General features: G+C 41.3%; 1 protein-coding gene across 1 annotated transcript; it reads right to left on the bottom strand.

Annotated features, from left to right (window-relative positions):
• Nucleotides 1-336: 336 nt before the first annotated feature.
• znf408 (zinc finger protein 408) lies at nucleotides 337-19771 on the bottom strand. Its single transcript, XM_047579819.1, has 9 exons — nucleotides 19702-19771; nucleotides 17902-18166; nucleotides 16354-16403; nucleotides 15112-15272; nucleotides 12218-12816; nucleotides 10508-10717; nucleotides 8876-8999; nucleotides 7027-7260; nucleotides 337-2942 (listed from the first exon to the last, which is right to left on the bottom strand). The coding sequence occupies exons 2-9, from the start codon at nucleotides 18160-18162 to the stop codon at nucleotides 2269-2271; spliced, it is 2313 nt and encodes a 770-aa protein (XP_047435775.1). The 5' UTR covers nucleotides 18163-18166; nucleotides 19702-19771; the 3' UTR covers nucleotides 337-2268.
• Between the last annotated feature and the right edge of the window lie 1155 nt (nucleotides 19772-20926).

Genomic DNA, 20926 nt, shown 5'->3' with positions numbered 1-20926 from the left:
CATGCTAGCTAAGACGCCAAGACTCTGCAGTCTATTTGAGTTTGATGGGATCCCAGGGGAAACAGGTTAAAGCGTATACAGCCAGCTAACCCTTCACAGGACTGGTTATGTATCATCAGCGGCTAGCTAATGCATAGCTATAATGCTAACATCATGTCTTACCTTTTCTATTATGATGAAGGTGACATCCAGGGACATTTACAGCTCAGTTATCAAGATGAAATGACGAAACATGGACAATTTCATTTATTTTGATACATTTATTCATATTTAAACTGCTGAACAGTAGCACAGCTAGCTAGCGTAATAGTCTGCGTGGAACATCTTTTTGTTTGTGCTAATATCGGGGACATTTTTGGGAACAGCCAAGACGAGGACTGTCCCAGAAATCATCTGGTTACTCTACATTATGAGGTGCCGTTAGCATTTGCTAACCCAACCATATCTTTATATCGTTTAGACCAGCACCTGTACGGGTATGTCGTCCATCATGGCATCATGGCGCCGTCGCCCTCGTCATGTGTCTACTGAAGGGTCAGTAGGAGCTTTCATGGCGTCCATCCATTCAGGACATCACGTGAGCTTCAAAACCGGCTTACGTGTCCACTGATGCTGCTGAAATGGGGCTCGAATCTAATTGTTTGGGGCCGATTTCCAAGAGGTGGCGGTCATTCACCGTCCTGTGAAGAACTACTGGCATGTATGACCGTGCTTTATCTTCGATAGCTGTGGCTTGATGCTAACACTTCCCAGGGACGTCTTCAGAGAAGTTTCTGAGCATCTGTCATCTCGGATTAGAAGTGGATTCGTCTATTTCATTCTTTTATTACTATCGTCTTCTAACTTTATCAGTTTTTTTTTTTTTTATTCCATTTGAGAGAGAGACACCAGAGAGAGAGAGAGGTGGCAGGAAATAAGGGGGGGGGGTGTCACGCAACGCAGGTTTCCAACCAGAGACACTGCAATTACATGGTGAGTGCTTTGAAAGCCGAGGCCGCCAGAAATCTGTCCGTCCTTTTAGTGAGTCACTTTTCCACAAGAGAAATGGTGTGAAACTCACCTCATGACAAGAAATAACAACTGGCAGTGGACTCTTAGGTGGGACACCTGTGATATCTAACGCAGTCCAACACAACATCCACCTTAGCAGCTTCTTCTGAGATTTAACTCTGAATCTTAACATCTTAAATATGTCTTAAAATCTAGAGAATACTTCAACACGAGGAGGAACCAGGTTGGTCTAGACTCTAGAGCGTGATCCTCACTTGTCCCTTATTCTTTTGAAGATTTCAAACTTTTCTGAAGCTTCGTGATCAAAGGAAAAGGTCTTGGACGCCCACAGTGAACCTTGTAGCACTGAACATTTGGACTCAAGTACTTTGATATTTCAGACTTGACCAGTTCAACTCTCAAGTACAAATTCTGGTCATTGTGTAATTTGAACACATCCAGGTATTTGGACTGTCCTTGGTCAGAGGTTTACTTTCAATTGGAACATTATTTGGACGGCGACTTAGACGGGAACATATATTGATTAACTGTCCAAGAAGTTAAGTAAAAACTTAATGGTCGCCCCCTAGTGGCTCGTTTCAGATTACAGGTCAAAAACACGCTTCTTTAAAAGCCTTTTTTTTGTCATATTGAGATCACATGCTTATTTTTAAATACTGAAGAGCAGAGAAAAATGTACTAAATGATATTATTTGGCGTGTTTCAACTGTTTTGCATGAACTTAGATAGTCCTACAATTATTCACATTTGACTGTGATGGTCAGGTGACATCTCAGGCTAATTGCATAGCTTTTCACAAAGTTAACCTTGTGTTTTTTAGTCTAAATGAATATACAAGTTGATGCAAACACACAGACACATACGTGGTATTTTTAGTACTTTTCTGCCGTTTTAATTTGATTCTTTTAACTCCAGGGAATAACGAGCTAAAAGTAGAAGACGTCGATGCCGAGCCGAGATATTTCTGGTGCATCTTCACTTGAAGAATTTGACAGGATAAGTGTCCTGCATCAGAACAGGCTCATACGCATCAGTGAGGAGGTTCAGAGGTCGGTTTCTACAAAACAAAAACGCACAAAGACGGAGGAGTTCTGGAGAAGAGACGCTACAATTCAGAAGATGAGTTTCCACCTTTAGTCTTTGGCATCATCTCGTCTTCTTTTCATATAAACAACTTTAGAGTTTGTTCCAACACAAAAAAAAATAAATAATAAAAAAAAGAAAGAAAGCTGAGATGTACTGATCATGTGTTTTAAGTTATATTGTGTTTATCTCCACAGTCTGAGCCACGGAGCAGAGTCCGTCCTCCTCCTCCTGTAAGATCAGCAGCTCCCCCACCGCCTGCTCGCCGTGGACCACGATGCACTGCTCCGCCCGCTGAGATATCACCACCTCCACCAGCTCCTGCTCCGCCCCCGACGCCGCGAGCAGCAGAGGGGCGGAGCTCGGCGCCGACAGGTCGGCGTTCGCGTGGACGTAGACGACGGCGTGTTGGACGTCCTCTCCGTCTTCTCCCGTCGAGGTTTCCACTCTGTCGGACTTGTCCTCCTCTCCTCTCCCTCCTCCTCCTTTTCCTCCTCCTCCTCTTCTTCTTCTTCTTCGCTTCCCTTCAGCTCCCTCCTTCTCTGCTTCTCTTTCTTTAGGGAGCGAGTTCTTCTTGGGTCGACCTCGTACCGGTTTCGAGTGGCCGCACTCTAAAGAAGTCGCTGTAACCTCTTGCGCCTCCTCTTCCTTGTTTCCGTTTGTCTCCTCCTCTTCTTGTCCTCCTCCCGCCGCCTCCTTCTGAGTTCCTCCCTCTGCCCTGTGCTGAGCCTGGTGTCTCTGCAGACTTTGTCTCACGGTGTAGGACGCTCCGCAGTAGCAGGTGTATGGCTTCTCCTTCAGGTGAGACGCCTTCACGTGTCTCCTCAGTTTGGTGGCCAACGTGTAGCCTGAAGAAAAATCACATCAATCAAGTGTTTAACCACAAAATCTCATGAAACAGTATATGACACATGCAATAACATGTTGGGTTGAACATGAGTGTTTGAGGGGGAGTCGGCTTTGGGAAGGGAGGGAAAGATGCTTTCAGGAGCAATAGGAAAACAGCGTTTCTACAGGTTTGAACAAGTTAAATTTAAGACATTTTTTAAATCATTATGGTTTAAATTTAAGACCTAAAAATAAGGAAAATCAGGGACCCAGAATTACTTTTATAATAATAACAAGAAATGCAAATGAAGTGGTAATAAATGGATGTAAGGATTTTAAATGTAATTTAAGCCCTACAATGCAAAATCTGCTCATATTTAAGACTTTTTAAGACCCTGGAAAAACAACATGCAACGTCTTAAACCACCAAACCAAATGAAATGAAATATTTCCTTTTTATTTTTTATATCAGACTCAGGCCACCACAGTGTTAACATTGTATGGAAAACCCATCAATCAACATGGTGTCTGCTATTTCCTTTAGTTTTTAATGTAACTTATTTTTCCAGCGCCTTGTCTCAGTCTTTCATTTTAGTAAATTTGAAAAGTTTCGAGTCATTTTAAAGCAGAAATTGTTGCAAATTTTGCACAAAAAAAAATAATTTGCACATAGGTCACAGATCCTGTTCTGCACCAACATCTTTCTAGAAAAAGAAATAAATAATAAAAAAAAGGAAACTGCTTAATTTTTCTTAGTAAAACTCCAAAACGTCCACAAAAAGAAGACTAACTCACACAAGAGGAAATAGATTTGTTGGGGATGATTTTGAGCGGCGGATCACAGTTTGTAAACAGTGTGGGGTTTTTTGAGGGGCGGGGCTAAACTGGAGGCAAAACATCTCAAACACAACAGCCTGTAAACAGTGGTTAGCATATTTCAACGGACTGTCTTGGCCAGAATGGATTAAGAAAACGTTTACTTTGGAGAATATATTAATACACTCACCCTCCGAGACCGAGTTATTTTTTAAAAGTTGACTCTGACTGATGGGACTATATTCACTGACCTCTACACTCTCACTCACTGGATGGAAGATTTGACCAAAGGAGGACACAGAGGGGACGAAGTCTGGTCTGTCTTTATCAAGTGAAGCCTCTCCAACAAAGATATTACAAGAAGTAAGTGGAACCACTGTGGAGGGAAATGTAGTAAATGCAACTTCTGCTTTAACACCCCTGAAACATGCAACTAACATTGCGTTAGCTAACGGTTAGCATTAGCATTAATGAAATAATAACTTAATGTAATTTCAGTCACGATTTATTCTGACCCATAACGTTATCCAGGCTGAAACATATTAATCTGATCTGATATCAAGTGTGCACGTTGTTGATTGTCTCACTCCAATTATTTCTTTTAATCACCAAACCAACGTTGTCTTCGACTGGCAGTGGCTCGTATGTGACAAAGCTTCAAGTTGGTGTTTTGATTTTCATTTAGGCCCCAAAAAATACAGCAAGACGACATTTTCCTGGTTGACAGTGACAGTGTTCGCTTTAAACTTCCCTCTGTTTTGCCTCCAGTTAACATGACGTCAGTGACGTCTATACATTTAGGATTAAGGTTCTTATGGGCTTTAGATCCTCGTTAGGTGGATTATTATCTCGTTAGTAGTACTGATGATTTTATAATTTGTTGGCAGCACTTTAAAACCTCCTAATCCCCTGAATGATGCCATATAAATGCAAACACAAGTTTAATCAAACAAAATGAAAAGAAAGACGCGTGAGGGATAAACTTCAACTTAGAGTTCATCAATAATAAAAAAGCTGTAAAGTCAGCATTAGTTTTTTTTTTTTTTTTTTGCTGTTTAATGCCTCGTAAATAGAATATGTGGAGTTTCTTGTAATCGTCAGGTTTGTGCTTTCCAGTCGTGTCTGCAGGTCGGACCATCTGCCGCCTGCTGAGGGAGATAAACAAGGCCGGCTGGAGGGGAATTGGCTCCGGCTTTTCCTTCGATTCACTTTTTCACAGTTTATCGTTTTTATTTTTTTTTTTTCCAACTCTCTTCTAAATTCATCAGCGCACGGTCTGGACTCGCATCCTGAGCGGTCGCAGTCTCAGGTTCAGTCGATCAATTGTTCTGACCGGAGATTTAAAGTTTAAACGGTTTCCATGGAAACCAAATGAAATTATCTGATCTGATTTATGCGTTCATACCAAAAAACATCAATCACTGGAGAAACTTTATTGACAAAGTGCTGATGTTCAGCATCTACTGGAAAATAAAAGAGAAGACGAGGAGAAAAGAGGAGAAAATGGAGGAAGAGGAGGACGGTAGATGAGAAGAAGAAGAAGATGTAGTTGAAAGGACGATGTGTAAGAGAAGACAAGAGGAAGAAGGAGAAGAAGAAAAGGGGAAGCAGGAAAACATCAAACCCTGAAACCATCAACTTTTAAAAAGAATCTACTGGAAATATAAGAGAAGAAGAAGAAGAGTGATGATGAGAAAGAGGAAGAAGGAAATGAGGGAGTGGGGAGAGGATGTGCAAGAAGAAGGAGAAAGAAGAAGAGGAAAAGGAAGTAGCAAGAGGAGGAAAAAAAAGGGAAAAAGGAGGAGGAGTAGAAGAGGTAAAAGGACGACGAGAAACAGAAGAGGAAGGTAGAAGGAGGAAAGATGTAGAAGAAGAGGAACAGGACATAATAGGAGGAGATGGAAAAGATGAAAGACAAAGGAGGAGGAGGAAGAGAACATCAAACCTTGAAACTATAATCAACTACTATTAAAAAGCATCTACTGGAAATATAAGAGAAGAAGAAGAAGAAGAGTGATGAGGAGAAAGAGGAAGAAGAAAATGAGGCAGAGTGTATGGGATGTGCAGGGAGAAAGAAGAAAGAAGAAGAACGAGGAATGAAAAAGAGGAGAAGGAGAGGAAGAGGAGAGGAAGTAGCTAGAGGAAGAAAAGAAATGGAAAAGGAGGAGGAGTAGAAGAAGTAAAAGGATGATGAGAAACAGAAGAGGAAGGTAGAAGGAGGAAAGATGTAGAAGAAGAGGAACAGGACATAATAGGAGGAGATGGAAAAGATGGAGGAGGAGGAGGAGGAGGAGGAGGAGGAGAACATCAAACCTCGAAACTATAATCAACTACTTTTAAAAAGCATCTACTGGAAATATAAGAGAAGAAGAAGAAGAGTGAGGAGGAGAAAGAGGAAGAAGGAAATGAGGCAGAGAAGGACGGTAGATGAGAAGAAGAAGAAGAAGATGTAGTTGAAAGGACGATGTGTAAGAGAAGACAAGAGGAAGAAGGAGAAGAAGAAAAGGGGGAGCAGGAAAACATCAAACCCTGAAACCATCAACTTTTAAAAAGAATCTACTGGAAATATAAGAGAAGAAGAAGAAGAGTGATGATGAGAAAGAGGAAGAAGGAAATTAGGGAGTGGGTAGAGGATGTGCAGGGAGAAAGAAGAAGAGGAGAGAAAGTAGCAAGAGGAAGAAAAGAAAGGGAAAAAGGAGGAAGAGTAGAAGAGGTAAAAGGATGACGAGAAACAGAAGAGGAAGGTAGAAGGAGGAAAGATGTAGAAGAAGAGGAACAGGACATAATAGGAGGAGATGGAAAAGACGAAGGAGGAAGATGAGAACATCAAACCTCGAAACTATAATCAACTACTATTAAAAAGCATCTACTGGAAATATAAGAGAAGAAGAAGAGTGAGGAGGAGAAAGAGGAAGAAGGAGGAATAAGAAGGAAGAGGAGAAGAGTAACAGCAAAGGATAGGAGGAACAGGACAAGAAGAAGAAGGAGACGAAGAAGGAGGAAGAGGATAAAGGAGGAGGAGAAGAAGAAGCAAATAGAGGATGAAGAGAAAAAAGAGGTGGAGGAATAAGAGGAACGGGACAAACTAGGAGGAGATGGAAGAGACGAAGGAGAAGCAGAGGAACAGGAAGGAGAAGGATGGAGGAGCATCTACTGTAAATAGAAGAGAAGAAGAAGAAGAGTGATGAGGTGAAAGAGGAAGAAGGAAATGAGGCAGAGCGTATGGGATGTGCAGGCAGAAAGAAGAAAGAAGATACTCTGAAGTAATGAATCTCTTGTGGTCCTGACCTTTCCCACAGACGGGGCAGCGATGGGGTCTCTCCCCCGTGTGAAGCCTCTCGTGGGACCGGAGGCTGTGAGGATCCCTCAGCGACTTCCCACAGTAGCTGCAGAGGAAACCTCCTCCCGTGTGGGAGAACATGTGGCGGCGGAGCTCCGGTTTCTGGGAGAACGTCTGGCGGCACTCGGAGCAGGAGAACGGCCTCTCGCCGCTGTGGATCCTCAGATGACTCTCCAGGTTTCCTGAAGGAAAGACACAAACAAACAAACGAAGAGTGGTCACAGCGGGAGGGAGGACGAGTGAACATCTGTCCAATAAAGTGTGAAGACTGAGCTCAGTCACCGTGATGGATAAAAATCACAGCTGGACGCTTCCTCCCAGCAAATGTGTGATCATCCCGAGCGGAGAAAATAATCAATAATCCTCAACTCATCCATGTGACCACGACAAATTTACAATTAAATGAAAACTTTTTCTCTTTTTTTTTTTAAACTGGAGTTCAGACGAGCAGATCGATGTCAGAGGAAATAGTTTGTATCGTTTTTAAACGATACAAACAGACGTCAGGAGTTTAAAGGAGCGACGGAAAAATGGAAAACGAGCAGAAATAAAAAAAGTGTGTGAAAAGAAGAAGTAGTAAAAGGACGACATGAAAGAGAAGATGAAAGAAAGAAGGAGAAGAAGAACATAGTCAGCTACTTTTAAAAAGCATCTACTGTAAATATAAGAGAAGAAGAAGAAGAAGAAGAAGAGTGAGGAGGAGAAAGAGGAAGGAGGAGGAATAAGAAGGAAGAGGAGAAGAGTAACAGCAAAGGATAGGAGGAAGAGGACAAGAGGAAGAAGGAGCAGATGAAGGAGGAGGAAGAGGATAAAGGAGGAGGAGAAGAAGAAGAAGCAAATAGAGGATGAAGCAAAAAAAAGAGGGAGGAATAAGAGGAACGGGACAAACTAGGAGGAGATGGAAGAGACGAAGGAGAAGAAGCAGGGAAAGAAAGAAGTGATGCAGATGGAGAAGAGGAAGAGGAAGGAGAAGGATGGAGGAGCATCTACTGTAAATATAAGAGAAGAAGAAGAAGAAGAGTGAGGAGGAGAAAGAGGAAGAAGGAGGAATAAGAAGGAAGAGGAGAAGAGTAACAGCACAGGATAGGATGAAGAGGACAAGAGGAAGAAGGAGGAGAAGAAGAAGGAGCAACTAGAGGAGAAAGAGGAAGAAGAGAGATGATGTACAAGGAGAAAGATGAAAGATGAAAAGGAGGCTAAAAGGAAGACAGAGAAAAAAGAAGAGGATGAGGTGAAGATGGAGGGTGAGGAAGGAGGAGAAGAGGATGGAGGAAGAGGAGGATAAGGAGAAAAGGAGGGGAAGGAAGGAGGAAGAGATGATGGAGGAAGAGGAACGGGACAAACTAGGAGAAGATGGAAGAGACGAAGGAGGAGAAACAGAGGAAGAAAGAAGTGATGCAGATGGAGAAGAGGAACAGGAAGGAGAAGGATGGAGGAGCATCTACTGTAAATATAAGAGAAGAAGAAGAAGAAGAAGAAGAAGAGTGAGGAGAAGAAAGAGGAAGAAGAAAATGGAGGAAAAAGGAGGACAGAGAGATAAAGAAGAGGATGAGGTGAAGATGGAGGGGAATGAAGGAGGAGAAGAGGATGGAGGAAGAGGAGGAGCTCATTAAACACTGATCATGATGAACTGAGGAAAATAAAAACTGATTCAGACTCTGTTGTTGTTTTTCTGTCTGTGACTTAACGTCTGTCGTCTTATTTCAAGCTGCCGTCAGACGAACATGTGGCCACATCTGCATTTCAAACAGCCGACGCAGGGAGAAGCGGTTCCACATCTGGTCGTCGGTCTTGTACCTTTCTGACTGAAGCGTTTCCCACAGTGTGGACAGATGTGAGGCTTCTCGCCCGTGTGGAGCAGCATGTGGTTCCTGAGGGAACCGGAGTTTGCCAGAAGCTTGGGACAGACCGAACACTTGACCTGGAACAGGAAATAAAAAACAAGGAACAGATACATCACATGTTTTTTTTTCCTTCTTCTTTTTTAAACACTTCAAAGTTCAAACTCGTGTTCAGGAAAAAAAAAAAAACAAGACTGTCATGAAAATTTAAACGTTACATGAGTAGTTTTAGAAACACTCAGTAAAACGTGTGGTCTTGGCCGCGTACGTCAGGATTGTTTGGTGACGGGAACATTTTTAAATCCAGGGTGGAAAACGATGCGTTTCCTTTTTTTCCATTCGTGTGAACAATGATACAGATACTGACCCTTAGTGGGCGGCTAGGTCCAATATATACTAGTCCATCGCCACTACGACGATTTAAAAAGGATAAGAGACGATAATCCAGGCTGTGTGTTTGTATACGGCGCCACCTACAGGCCTGGGGTAGAAATTACAGCCTTTATACAACTAGATGTGGTTTTGCAATGGATCCACTTTTATGGAGAAATTCTTGAAACGACACCAAAAAAAAAAAAAAGATGGTTTCGGTTCGTGTGGATGTGAAAAGTCTGACATTCAGACTTTATTTGAGCGGGAGGTAGATTTGTTTAATATTCATCATAACAGAAGATTGAACGAGACAAGAAAGAGCTCAATTCAACAACAAACTATTACACTGGATGTTAAATGTGGCGGCAAACACACGGGAGTTCACTGGAATTTATTTAAAAGTCCGGTATCTGTGACCTGATGGTAGCGGGACGAGGTGTTGGTGGAGTTTGTGGATCCGTCGTCCAGTTGTGTGTGTGTGAAGATCAATGATTTTGGAGGCAAAGTGTGTGACATGTGTTAACTTTTGTGTTGTTGGTGACTGAAGGTAGTGGAGAAAAAGTGGGATTGATAATTAAAAGATAATTTATTAATAAGAGAAGTGGGATTGAAACAGGTTTAGTTATTTATAGTATGAGGACATATATATATATATATATATATATAGGACATATATAACCCAAGATGAGTTTTATTTATTCATTTATGTATTTTTATTGATACACTGTTATGATTTGTGTTGTAGTTACTTTTGATTATTGTTGGTTTATCTGACTGTTTTTCTTTCTAGTATCTAATACATTGATTTGTTCTGAAGATTAATAATAAATAAGACAACATGGTTACTTGTATAATGTAAATATGTTTTGTGATGTAATAACACGTTGTGATTTAAAAAAGGGATGAGAAAAATAATAAAGAATAAGTTAAAAAAAGAAGAATAAAAGCACGGAGTAGAAGCAGATGGAGGTTTGGTTGAATGATGCTCATGTGAAGGAGTAACAGTGTGTTTGTGTGTGTGTGTGTGTGTGTGTGTGTGTGTGTGTGTGTGTGTGTGATGATGTGGAGTGACGTCTGTTTTCTGAAACATCTGCAGGGGGGCAGTAAAAGCATTAATTTAAAATATTCCTCGCGGAAGGCTGAAGAAATCAATTAAGCTTCCCGTTGAAACTGAAAACGTCTCCGCGGTCGACTGGTCCGAGTTCAGCCTTCGTACCTTCAGAGGCTGCGCGTAGACGACTTTGCTGCAGTGAAGCAGGCGGTGGATTCGCAGCGACGGCCGGCGGGCGAAGGCCTTCCCGCAGTGGTCGCAGGCGTACGGCTTCTCGCCCGTGTGCAGGACCATGTGCTCCTTCAGGTCGCGCTTCAGGCCGTACGTCTTCTCGCAGTGAGGGCAGCAGAACGGGCGCTCGCCGCGGTGACTCATCTGCAAAACAACCCCAGAAAAACCGTCACAGACCACGTGCATTACTACCGCTGGTATTTATAAACCTCTCTGTGACGGGGAAATGGCTGCTCTGCATGATGACTGAGCTCTCAGACACTCAAAAACACACACACACACAAGTGTTTATCGTGGGGTTTGTGTAGCTGAGTGAGTCAGATAACAACTCTGACAACGTTTCAGCTTTTAGTGTCGGTCACCGAGAATCAAACAGGGAAAAAACTTTCTTTCTGAGTTCTGCACCGCTGGTGAAAACTAGAAAAACAAACTGACGGAAGGAAGATTTTTGCCTTATCACAGATAAACAAACGTCAGCTGATAAAACCAAAGAAAGAGAAAGTTTGGAGAAAGTTGCTGCGTTTCCATTAAACCCAAGAAATGTAGAAAACTGGTGAAAGTTTTCCTCCATAAAATCACTAAAACACTAAAACACCTTCACGCTCTCATGAGGTCATTTTTGAGACGTATCGATATAAAAGTTTATCGTAAAAGTCGCCGGATATGATGCAGGGAGTCATGTGACCAGTTCATTTCAAGTCCATCTTCCTCAAAGTGACGAGAAATTAAGACAAATATGGAACAAAACTAAGACAAAACTTTACTAGTTACAGCTCATCCGCAAAAAAACACCAATGGGCTTTAAATGGAAACGCGGGAAATCACTTATTTCGTAAAAAAACTAAAGGAAATGCAGCTGTTGTTGTTTCTTTTTGTTACTAAACAAACCTTTAAGAAACATTTAAGAAAGAAAAGTAAAATATTCATGTCAGACGTGGACATCAGCCCATTAAACTGCTTTTAATTATTACATTTAGTCAAACTGCAAATATCAGCATTCAACATGGAAACTATTTTACCTCTTCGTCTTTAGGTTAAATAGTTACCATGACGTTTTTCTCCATTTAGACCAAGTTATTCGTTTTCTTTGACCGCTTGTCCTCTGGAAGGACAGGTCTCCAGCCTGTCTCAGGGCGAACACAGAGGGACAGGGTGGGACTTGAACTCAGAACCTTCTCGCTATGCGGCGCTGCCTTAATAACGTTTACATGTGCAGCAGTAGTTTTGCGCTCTCACATAAACCCTGTGCAGAGCTGCTGTGTTTGTCCTTGATCACTCGTAAGGTTGGATCCGATAAATAAAAGAGGTTTCATGCACAAAGAGGACGACTCATTCCAGGGACGACATTCACGTACAAGACAATAACTTGACGTAGCGACTGGAAAAGTACGTGGATGAGACGGGTGCAGTAAAGCTAAGTGATGATGAAGGAGGCAGCACAAATACCAGAGTGATTCTCCATCAAGTGTCATATTCTTTCCTCTGACTCGTGGCCTCAGAGCTCAGATGTCACAACCTGATTCAATCCAGTGATGCACATTTGGAAGAACAGCCTTTTCTTTGTGTATCATCAATACAGAAGATTATAGAAACGAGCTACGAGCGACTTTAAATCAGTAATTAGTGGTAAAGTAATAAATCTACCTGATGCGCCCTGAAGCTTTCTGCAGACGTGTAGTTTTTCCCGCACTCTTTGCAGGTGAACGGTTTCTCCTCCGTGTGGCTGAACTGGTGCTTCTTCAGGTGACCCATCTGGTAGAACCTCTTCCCGCAGGTGGAGCACCGGTACCGCCGCTCCCTGTTCTCCGTGAGGCCGGACTGCGACGACGTGACCGCGGGCGTCGACTCGTCGGCGTCGGCGTCGGCGTCGGGACGAGACGTCTTCGGCGCGGGGACGGTGGAGCTTTGGCTCGGCGCCGCGGTGCGTTCGGGAACGTCGGGTCGTTTCTGTGCCCGGCCGCTCAGACAGTGGACACGTCGGGGTTTCGCGGCCAGACGGGAGCTGCAGCGGACGGAAGGAGTTGTCCCTTCGTCCACGGAGGACAGGACGCTCTCTGGTCCGTCTGCGACTGTCCTCACCGTCCTCTTCCTCCTGGTGGTTGTTGGGTTGCTCTGTCGGATGCATCTGCTCGGGTTTTCAGAACCTTCCTCGCCCTCTTGCATCCTCTCCTTCTGTTTGTCGTCCGTCTCCACTTCCTTCTCGTTGGGAACCACAGGATGTGAACTGGACTCAAACTTCTCATCTGTCAAAAAAAAAAAAATAAGAAATCAGTTTCTCTGTATGTAAATAAAAGCCAACATCCTTCTGATAAACAGAGTATTAAAACAGTGTTATAACAGCTGCTGGATGGATTAATTATGTTAGAGACAAAACAGATAAATTGAGAAAATATATGCTTCTTATGCACCGATCAGCCACAACATTATGACCACCGAAAGGAGAAGTGAATGACTTTTAAACCATTTTGTGACAATTCAATGTTCTGCTACGACACTTTTGGTCCTTGTGTTCATTGACGTGGATGTTACTTAGACATGTAGCACCCACCTAGACCAGACCAGACCAGACCAGACCAGACCCCCCCTCCACCCCATAGCAATGACACCAGCAGGATGCCGCCACAAAAACACTTTAGGAACAACACATGAAACAAAACACGAAGAGCAGCACAAGGTGTTGACCTGGGCTCCAAATCCACTAGATCCCAAACTGATCAAGTGTCCAGAGGCCCCTCCCCTCAAAGACCCCCCCACTAACAGCCCCCAGAAGGTCCATGTCCATCCTCTGAAGAGTCACCACAAAGGAAACCAACGCAACGCCAAGAAGGTGGTCATAATGTTATGGCTGATCGGTGTACATCCATACACGTCACACATTGTACCAATATATATTCATTCATTCCTTATTCTACTCGTTTTCTTTTCTCCCTTTTCTCTTAATCTAATTAATATTTGCAACCACACAACGACGCAAACTTCCCGCAGGCATCGACTGCTCTTATCTCATTATCTCTCGGTTAGTATTCATGATTGTTTTTAGAGATGCGTCCGCGATTTATGGGCTCAATCTGTTTGAGTCGTGGGCCTGGGCTGTAATAAGATATCCACAGTCTGTTGCTGCTGGGTGTTTTCTGCATGAAGCTCTTCTTTAATGTCCCATCAGTTACAAAGCAGCGATAATAAAGGATTAGCGGCGACGCAGAGCACATTACTCCCGTATATTAACGACGGCCTGTTCTTGCTTGGTGTTTCCATTTAATTGCAACATTTTTTTTAGTTTAAAATGATTCATGGGTGTAATCGTTCATCTCTGGCTTTCATGCTCTTCTTCAGTGTGTTTCCGCTGACTGGGGTTTTTTTTTTTTTTAACTCTAAAAGGCTGAAACTAACCAGCGAAGCCACTTTTTCTCCTTTTTTTTTCACCCAGAACATTTACTTTAACTGAGGACGTAGTTCTATCAGAGTCGACTCTGTGGTGAACACTGAAAGTCCACTGAACCAGGCTGGAGTTTAATGCTCCTCTGGCTCCTCCAGGTGGAGAGTGTGAATGTATTTGATGTATATGAAGGGACAGTAGACGAAGGGAAAACACTTCACTGAGACTCAGCTCAGGAAGTTCTGGTTTGTTCCATTTAACCTCAGAGTTCAGAAGTCGGGACTGGAAACAGCCTCGTCTGGATATAACTCAGTGTGTTCAATATAACTAATATTATAATGTTCAGGCTATTTAAGTTTCACAAACTGTAAATGAAACAGGTAACGTGAACAAACTCATGAGTTTTTTTACTAGATATGAAATCTACAAAACCACACGAGGCAGAAATTTATAAAAATATTCAAAAGTTTTAACTGTAGAAACAAAAACACTATTAATCCCAGTTTACTACGATGGTTTTTGTCTCTGTTTTGGTTTTTACCAGGTTGTTGTTAGTGTGACATTGCGATTGTTTTTCCCATATGACACATGAAAAACTATAAATTACACTATAACAGCATTTCAACGTATGTATGTGGAGAAATCCTGTCTGCATGGCCAATTTCGTGCAACAGGAGCCTCTAAACGGGGCGGCCATCTTGGAAAATGAACTCGGAGGTTGTGAGGATTTTACGAGTTTCTGAGCAGAAAATCTGACTTCAGGGGGCGTTCAAGGTGAAAATTACAACTCGGAAATTCCGACTTCTGAGTAGAAATGGAACGCACCATTTTTACCCCCGTTCAGACTGTGAGTCTTTAAAAGCTCTGGCTCCAAATAAAAGTCATTTAAAAGTGAAGATGCACCTTGGATGAGATGACTTTTGTTTTATAAATGTTAAAATGTGACATAAATCTGCCTAAAACAGTTTAAAGTTTTCTTAAAAAGTTTAACAATCACATAATGTGTAAGACAAATAGTTCACTTTTATTTCTATTTATTAGTTTAACTCATAAACATTCATCTTCACCATCTCCTGGTGTTAAACCTGATATAATATTTTTAGTTTTGTGAGACCTTGTTTAAATGATCATAACTGTGTTTAGTCTTTTAAATAACTGTTACCTGGACGTCCAGCGTCGTCAAACAGCAGCAGCTCCGTCCCCGGGTGGACGTCCCGACACAGACGGAGACACAAACCCACACACTCGGCCTCACACACGTCTCCACACACACACTGAACAACCACGTTCTGCTGGGTCCTGCTTCGCGCCTGGCAGGCAAAGCTGAGGGCAGAAAACATTTTAAAAAATAAAGTACTGACATAAACACGGTGGAACTCCTGTTAAAGCATATGAGGCTAAAACATTTAAAACATGGGATAAGGGTTTATTTTTTTTAAGAGTTTGTGCGACTACGCTCCCTGGTGGCTCATCACAGGTTGGTTTATGTTTGGTTTCAGATTCTGGGAGAGAAAAATGGGCCAGATTCAGAATCAGGACAGAAAACATGTTGGCACGACTTCCACAGCCAGAAGCAGAAGAGAGAGAGAGAGAAACTGTGATAAAAACATAGGAAAAGGAGGAAGATAAGACTCTGAAACATTTATAGTTTACAACAGGAGCAGATTCAATGTTTAATTACCAGGGTCAATATAAAATTGAGGGAGTTTTTAAGTCTATGGGATATATATAATGAATAAAAAACCCATAATTATTTATTATGTAAAACACTTCATATAAAACTCGTTTTCTCTCTTAGTTTTCTTTCAGAATCTAAATTTACTTGTTTATCTTTTTGCTTTTTAAGTTGAAAAATCTGATTATCTTTTTTTTATTATTATTTATTTTAGAGTCAAAAAAACAAACTTGAATCTTGAGATTCGATCGACTCCCTCCAGGGTCCGTGTATGTTTCTGGGTATTAAAAAAAAACTGAGCGGTTATTTGAACTTCATTTGAAGATTTGAAAATTCCTCATAGATGCTTTTACTCTGAAAAACAAACAGGTGCTTTTTATTTGTTTCTGTCTTACAACGATTGTATTTTTTATTTTTAGAAAGAGAAAATGAAAATCGACCTGTTTTGTTTATCTGCTGTCGACCCTGATGATGAAAAATGCCTTAAATTTCAATTTTAATTTCATTTTCTTTTTTAAATATCCTTTTCTGAACAAAACATACACGGACTCTTTGAGGATATAATTTATATTGTTACTAATATTTCAGCTTTTACTTTATACTCATAGATGATGTTGGAGTAAAATCGTGTTGAAAAGTTGTGCATCTTATATTATTATTATATAGGTGATTTAATTAAACTCATTATTTAACAGATTTAACATCTTAAAACATGAAGCATGGACTGACCTGACCCAGACGTCTCTCTGCAGCAGAACCTCTGGGTTCGGTGTCACTTCCTGTAAAACACATCACGTTAAAACATCATTTATGTAAAACATCAGAAGCTCAGCTTATATTTTCTGTTTGCAGTTTCAACACAATTCAATGCTTTTTAATTAAGTTCTTTTGCATCTTTTTCTTGTTATATTTCCTTTGCAGAACGTGTAGAAGCAGGACGGGTTCACAGAGTCTGGTTCTTCTCTTCAGGTGGATTCAGACTATTCGGTGAAGGTGGAACGAGTTCACTCTGCACCTTCTATTTCTGTTCGGCGGCGATGATCCTCCAGCGGCACGAGCTCGTTCAGGTGCAGCCGTGATTCAGACCTTAACACGCGATAATTGCCGGTTTCTGCTCGAGCTAAATGTGACGACCGGTAATTTGTTCCTCGAAACGAGCACGAGTGCGAACACTCGAGATGAAGCGAAGCCAGTGGAGCGTGCGGAGAAAGCCTCAATTATCATCTGCAAAAAAAATGACTGTAAAAACTAAAGAATAAATAAATAAAGAAATAAAGTGTTCTCAGTGTGTGGAGTTAATTAGTGTCAGCTGCATCATCCAGAAACAAAAGATATGAGTTTCAAGGCCTTAATTAAGACGTGAGCTATTAAATGAACACAGGCAACGTTGAAGAAAGGGAAACAAAAGATGAAGTGGAGGTTTAAACTTGACAGGAAGCTGCTACTGTGCAGAGACTCGTCCACATCAGACAAATGTGTTGATTTGCAACAAATTAAAGAAAAAATCCCTCATGCAAAAATCAAAAGGGAGAAAATCCATTAAACAGAACAGAGACGCTTAAGAGACGCTGGTGATTATTACACTTTTATGGTGCAGAGGGCACAGGATGAAAGACAAGATGACTGCACACTTAATTAAAGATTAACAGACGTCTGAGAACGGGATTAAATATGTGAAACTTAAAGTGCTCGATTCATCATGTTCGTTCATGTAAATCCAGATTATAGATGGTTTTCAGAGACTTAGGTGACATCTAAGGGGATACGTTAAGGGTCCGTGTACTTGTTGGTATTTCAAGTTAATTTTTAGTGTAGAAAGTATTAAATAAAAAAAAAATAAACAAGTAAATTTAACTTTTGACCGTTAATACGTGAAAAAAAGAAATAGAACTAAAGGTGAAACCAGATGTTATTTGATTCCTACAAAAGAAGAAGAAGAAGAAGAAGAAGACCAGAGCTATGACTACTTCCTGGACCAGTGTTTATTATGGTGGAGACTACTTCCTGGACCAGAGAGACTTGGACCAGTGTTGACCCTGACTACTTCCTGGACCAGAGATACCTGGCCCTGCATTGACCATGGTAGAGACTACTTCCTGGACCAGTGTTGACCCCGACTACTTCCTGCTTCAGTCAAGGAGACTACAGCTGTTTGTGTTTTTGAATTGTTGCTCTTTAATTGTTTTGTTTTGTTAATAATGTTAGTAGAAACATTTAGTCTAATATTAACTTTCAAGTTTTTGTTTGTGTTTTTAAAATCATCCCCCCCTGATTTACCTTCCCTTCCTCTGCACCGCTAGCTTGATTTAATTTGGGCTTCGCTGAGAGCTCCTCATCTCGCCCCTGGATCTCCTGGTTGGCGTGAAGCTCCCCCCCCTCCCTCCCCAGCAGGGACCCGGCCTCCAGGGAGGGGCCGACCCACCACAGCCCCGGCCTCCCCTCACGGAGCCCCGAGGGCCCCACGGCGAAGCCCCGGGGAAGCAGCGAGGAGAGAAGTGAGGCGAGAGCCGACGGAGCGGGAGCAACGAGACGAGACATCGGCCTGGAAGAGACGAGGAATAAAACAGACGCATGAAGGATTCACTTTAACTTCAGGACCAAACCTCCAGCTGTTTCTGGTTCTTAACCAAACTTGAACTCTTACACACTTTGACATTTTATCATAAGATAAAATATCTGGAAAACGTCTGAAAGTGACACAACACAGTGTGAGACAAAAAGAGGTCAATGTAAAACCATTATTAAGACTATGAAGAGGCAGAATCAACGCTCCTAGAAATATCGCAACATAAAACTTTTAATAGAAACACCTACATTTCTATAAACCTCTCAAAGTATGTAAAGCTAAAACGAGGTGGTTTTTCAGACGTATCGACATAGAGACAAGGATTCAGGTCTGGGACTTTATTCTTTATTCTTCTAGTTTCAGTGGAGATAGAAAAATACACATTTTATTTGCACAATCTAAAGCTAAAATACAAAATGTTAGAGACGTCTTGACAGGAGACATTATTTTCTGCTGGGAAACTTTTGGACCTGGCATTTATTGGTGTGGATGTTACTTAGACATGTACTAGGGTTTTCCTGGACATGTCCTTTTTTTGAGACCGAAAAATGTGATGAAACAACTTCGAACTTGTCCAGGATTTTGTTCTGAAACATGTTTACATTGAATCGCGTTTCTGTTTTGTGTCTTCAGACGCTGGACGTGACTGAGATCTGGTGAATCTGGAGGCTAAGTCGACACCTTGAACTTGTTTCTGAAACGATTCCTGAACCAGTGACTGAACCAGGAGAGGCCGTCGGGGGGAAACTGTCTCCACTAAACGCGGGACATGGCGTCCATCAGTGCTGACGCACAGAGGGAACTTGTCAAAGTAAAATCCAGATTCGTGTCAGAAGCCAAGGTCTCCGAGCTGAACATTATCCACCGGCTCAGTCTGGTTCATCAGACCAGACCTGGTCCCTTTAGTCCTTTTAAATAGACCCTAAACACAACATAAACTTTATTTATCTAATGTTTACTTCTTGTTCATGTTGATAACATCAACATCCTGAACTGACAGGTGCCATGACAACCAGATAATCATTGATATTTTCTTCACCTGTTGACAATTGTTGTTATTCTCCAAACTAAAAACTTTTTTTTTTTATCAACATATTTAAACAACAGTGAGTCTAATCATGTGGGTTAATCCACCTCTGGCTGCAGAAATCTCTCCAGTCTGTGAAGCGAACGCAGGGAAAACGCATTTCTGGCCAACAACAATCAACTAGCCGCCGCTAGCCCGTTAGCATTTAGTGGATTTAAACAGAAGAACAGTCAACAATTAATAAAATATTAACGCAGTTTCGTTTGTTGTTTTTTTAATATATAGAAATTCACACTACCCATATTTTATTATTATTTTGTTTAATAATAATATGAAAACCAACTGAAACACTGGGCATCGGATGTTTTTCAGCTACCAACTTTTACACGCACCGGTTAGAGAATTAACTAAAACGACTTCATGAGTCATTCTGACAATTAAAATAATTAATACGTGTCTTAAAGCAATTATTTAGGGGTTTTACCGGTTAATTTAGTTCGCTGTTAACTCCTGGAAAGCCATCTTTATCCAGCTAGAAAAAGCATCAGCGGAAGTCCTCCGTCTCTGTGGTCCGACCGGAACAAAACATGTGGGCGACTTTGGTTCCGCAAACAGCCACGTTTAAAAATATGGTTAAAAAACAATAATTATACAATAATATAACCATTTAATTATTTACTTTTACTATTATTTACATTTAATAAATACTAAATGTATAAATATTTATATCACATTAAAATACAATAATTAGTGGAAGTAACTGTTACGTATTTATATTTATTTAAAAGATTTAAAAGGGACTTTACAGACAGTAAAGTTAATAAGATAAGATTCACTTGTGGCTGCAGAAGAGCTGGTAAAACATAATATAATATAATGCAATGCATTGGCAGCGCAGGTTGAAACTTTTGGTGAAAGTGAATCCAAAAGAATCTTGTTTACTTGTTTCCAACAACATCTCAACATCATTTTAAAGGGTCAGAGAGCAACAAGTTCTTAGCCGTATGTTACAGATGACAAACACTTCTATTTTCTGTGAGTGTCAAACAGCTCAAACTGCTCAGGAGCAGAGAGCTGAGCCGGTGAATACGTGAAGGGTGGAGTGCAGGAGATTGTTAAAGGACTCCATTCAGATACGAGGCAGCTCTGACGCCCGGCGCTACCCGCCCTGCTGGGGAAATACAAATTTACAGTAATTTTATTATTCCTATGACTCAGCCTCCCGTCCTGTTTGCCACAGAAACACTGCGTTCACTGAGACTCAGAACTGTGGCTGAAAGATGTGTTTGTTGTCTGAACCTGGAACAACTGGGCGGTGACGCTCCGGGAACGATGGCGAACTGGACCCACTGATTCTCTGCAGCTTCACATTCGACACTGCAAACACGAGTCTTCATTTACAACTGACTGATGTGAGTATATTACAGAGGACAACTATTACACTATTATAAACAGTGAGAAGGAAAATGCACCCTCATTAGTAACGAGAGCCTTTTAAAATATTCTGTCCTTGCAGCTTCTAATTTACTAAATAGTGAATAAATCTAAACAAGAATTAACAAATGAAATGACTAAATATGAATAAACTCTTTGTGTGATTTCATCATAAAAACAGATGCAAAGTGTGGAAATTAATTAATTTTTTGCCACTTTATAAGGTAACTAACATCTGGATTGAGATAAATTACTAAATATAACAACATATGTGT

The sequence above is a fragment of the Mugil cephalus genome, chromosome 3 (genome assembly GCF_022458985.1).
Source record: "Mugil cephalus isolate CIBA_MC_2020 chromosome 3, CIBA_Mcephalus_1.1, whole genome shotgun sequence".
Lineage (NCBI taxonomy): Eukaryota > Metazoa > Chordata > Actinopteri > Mugiliformes > Mugilidae > Mugil > Mugil cephalus.
The sequence above is the reverse complement of the archived record's forward strand: the minus strand, read 5'-3'. Positions and strand labels throughout refer to the sequence as shown.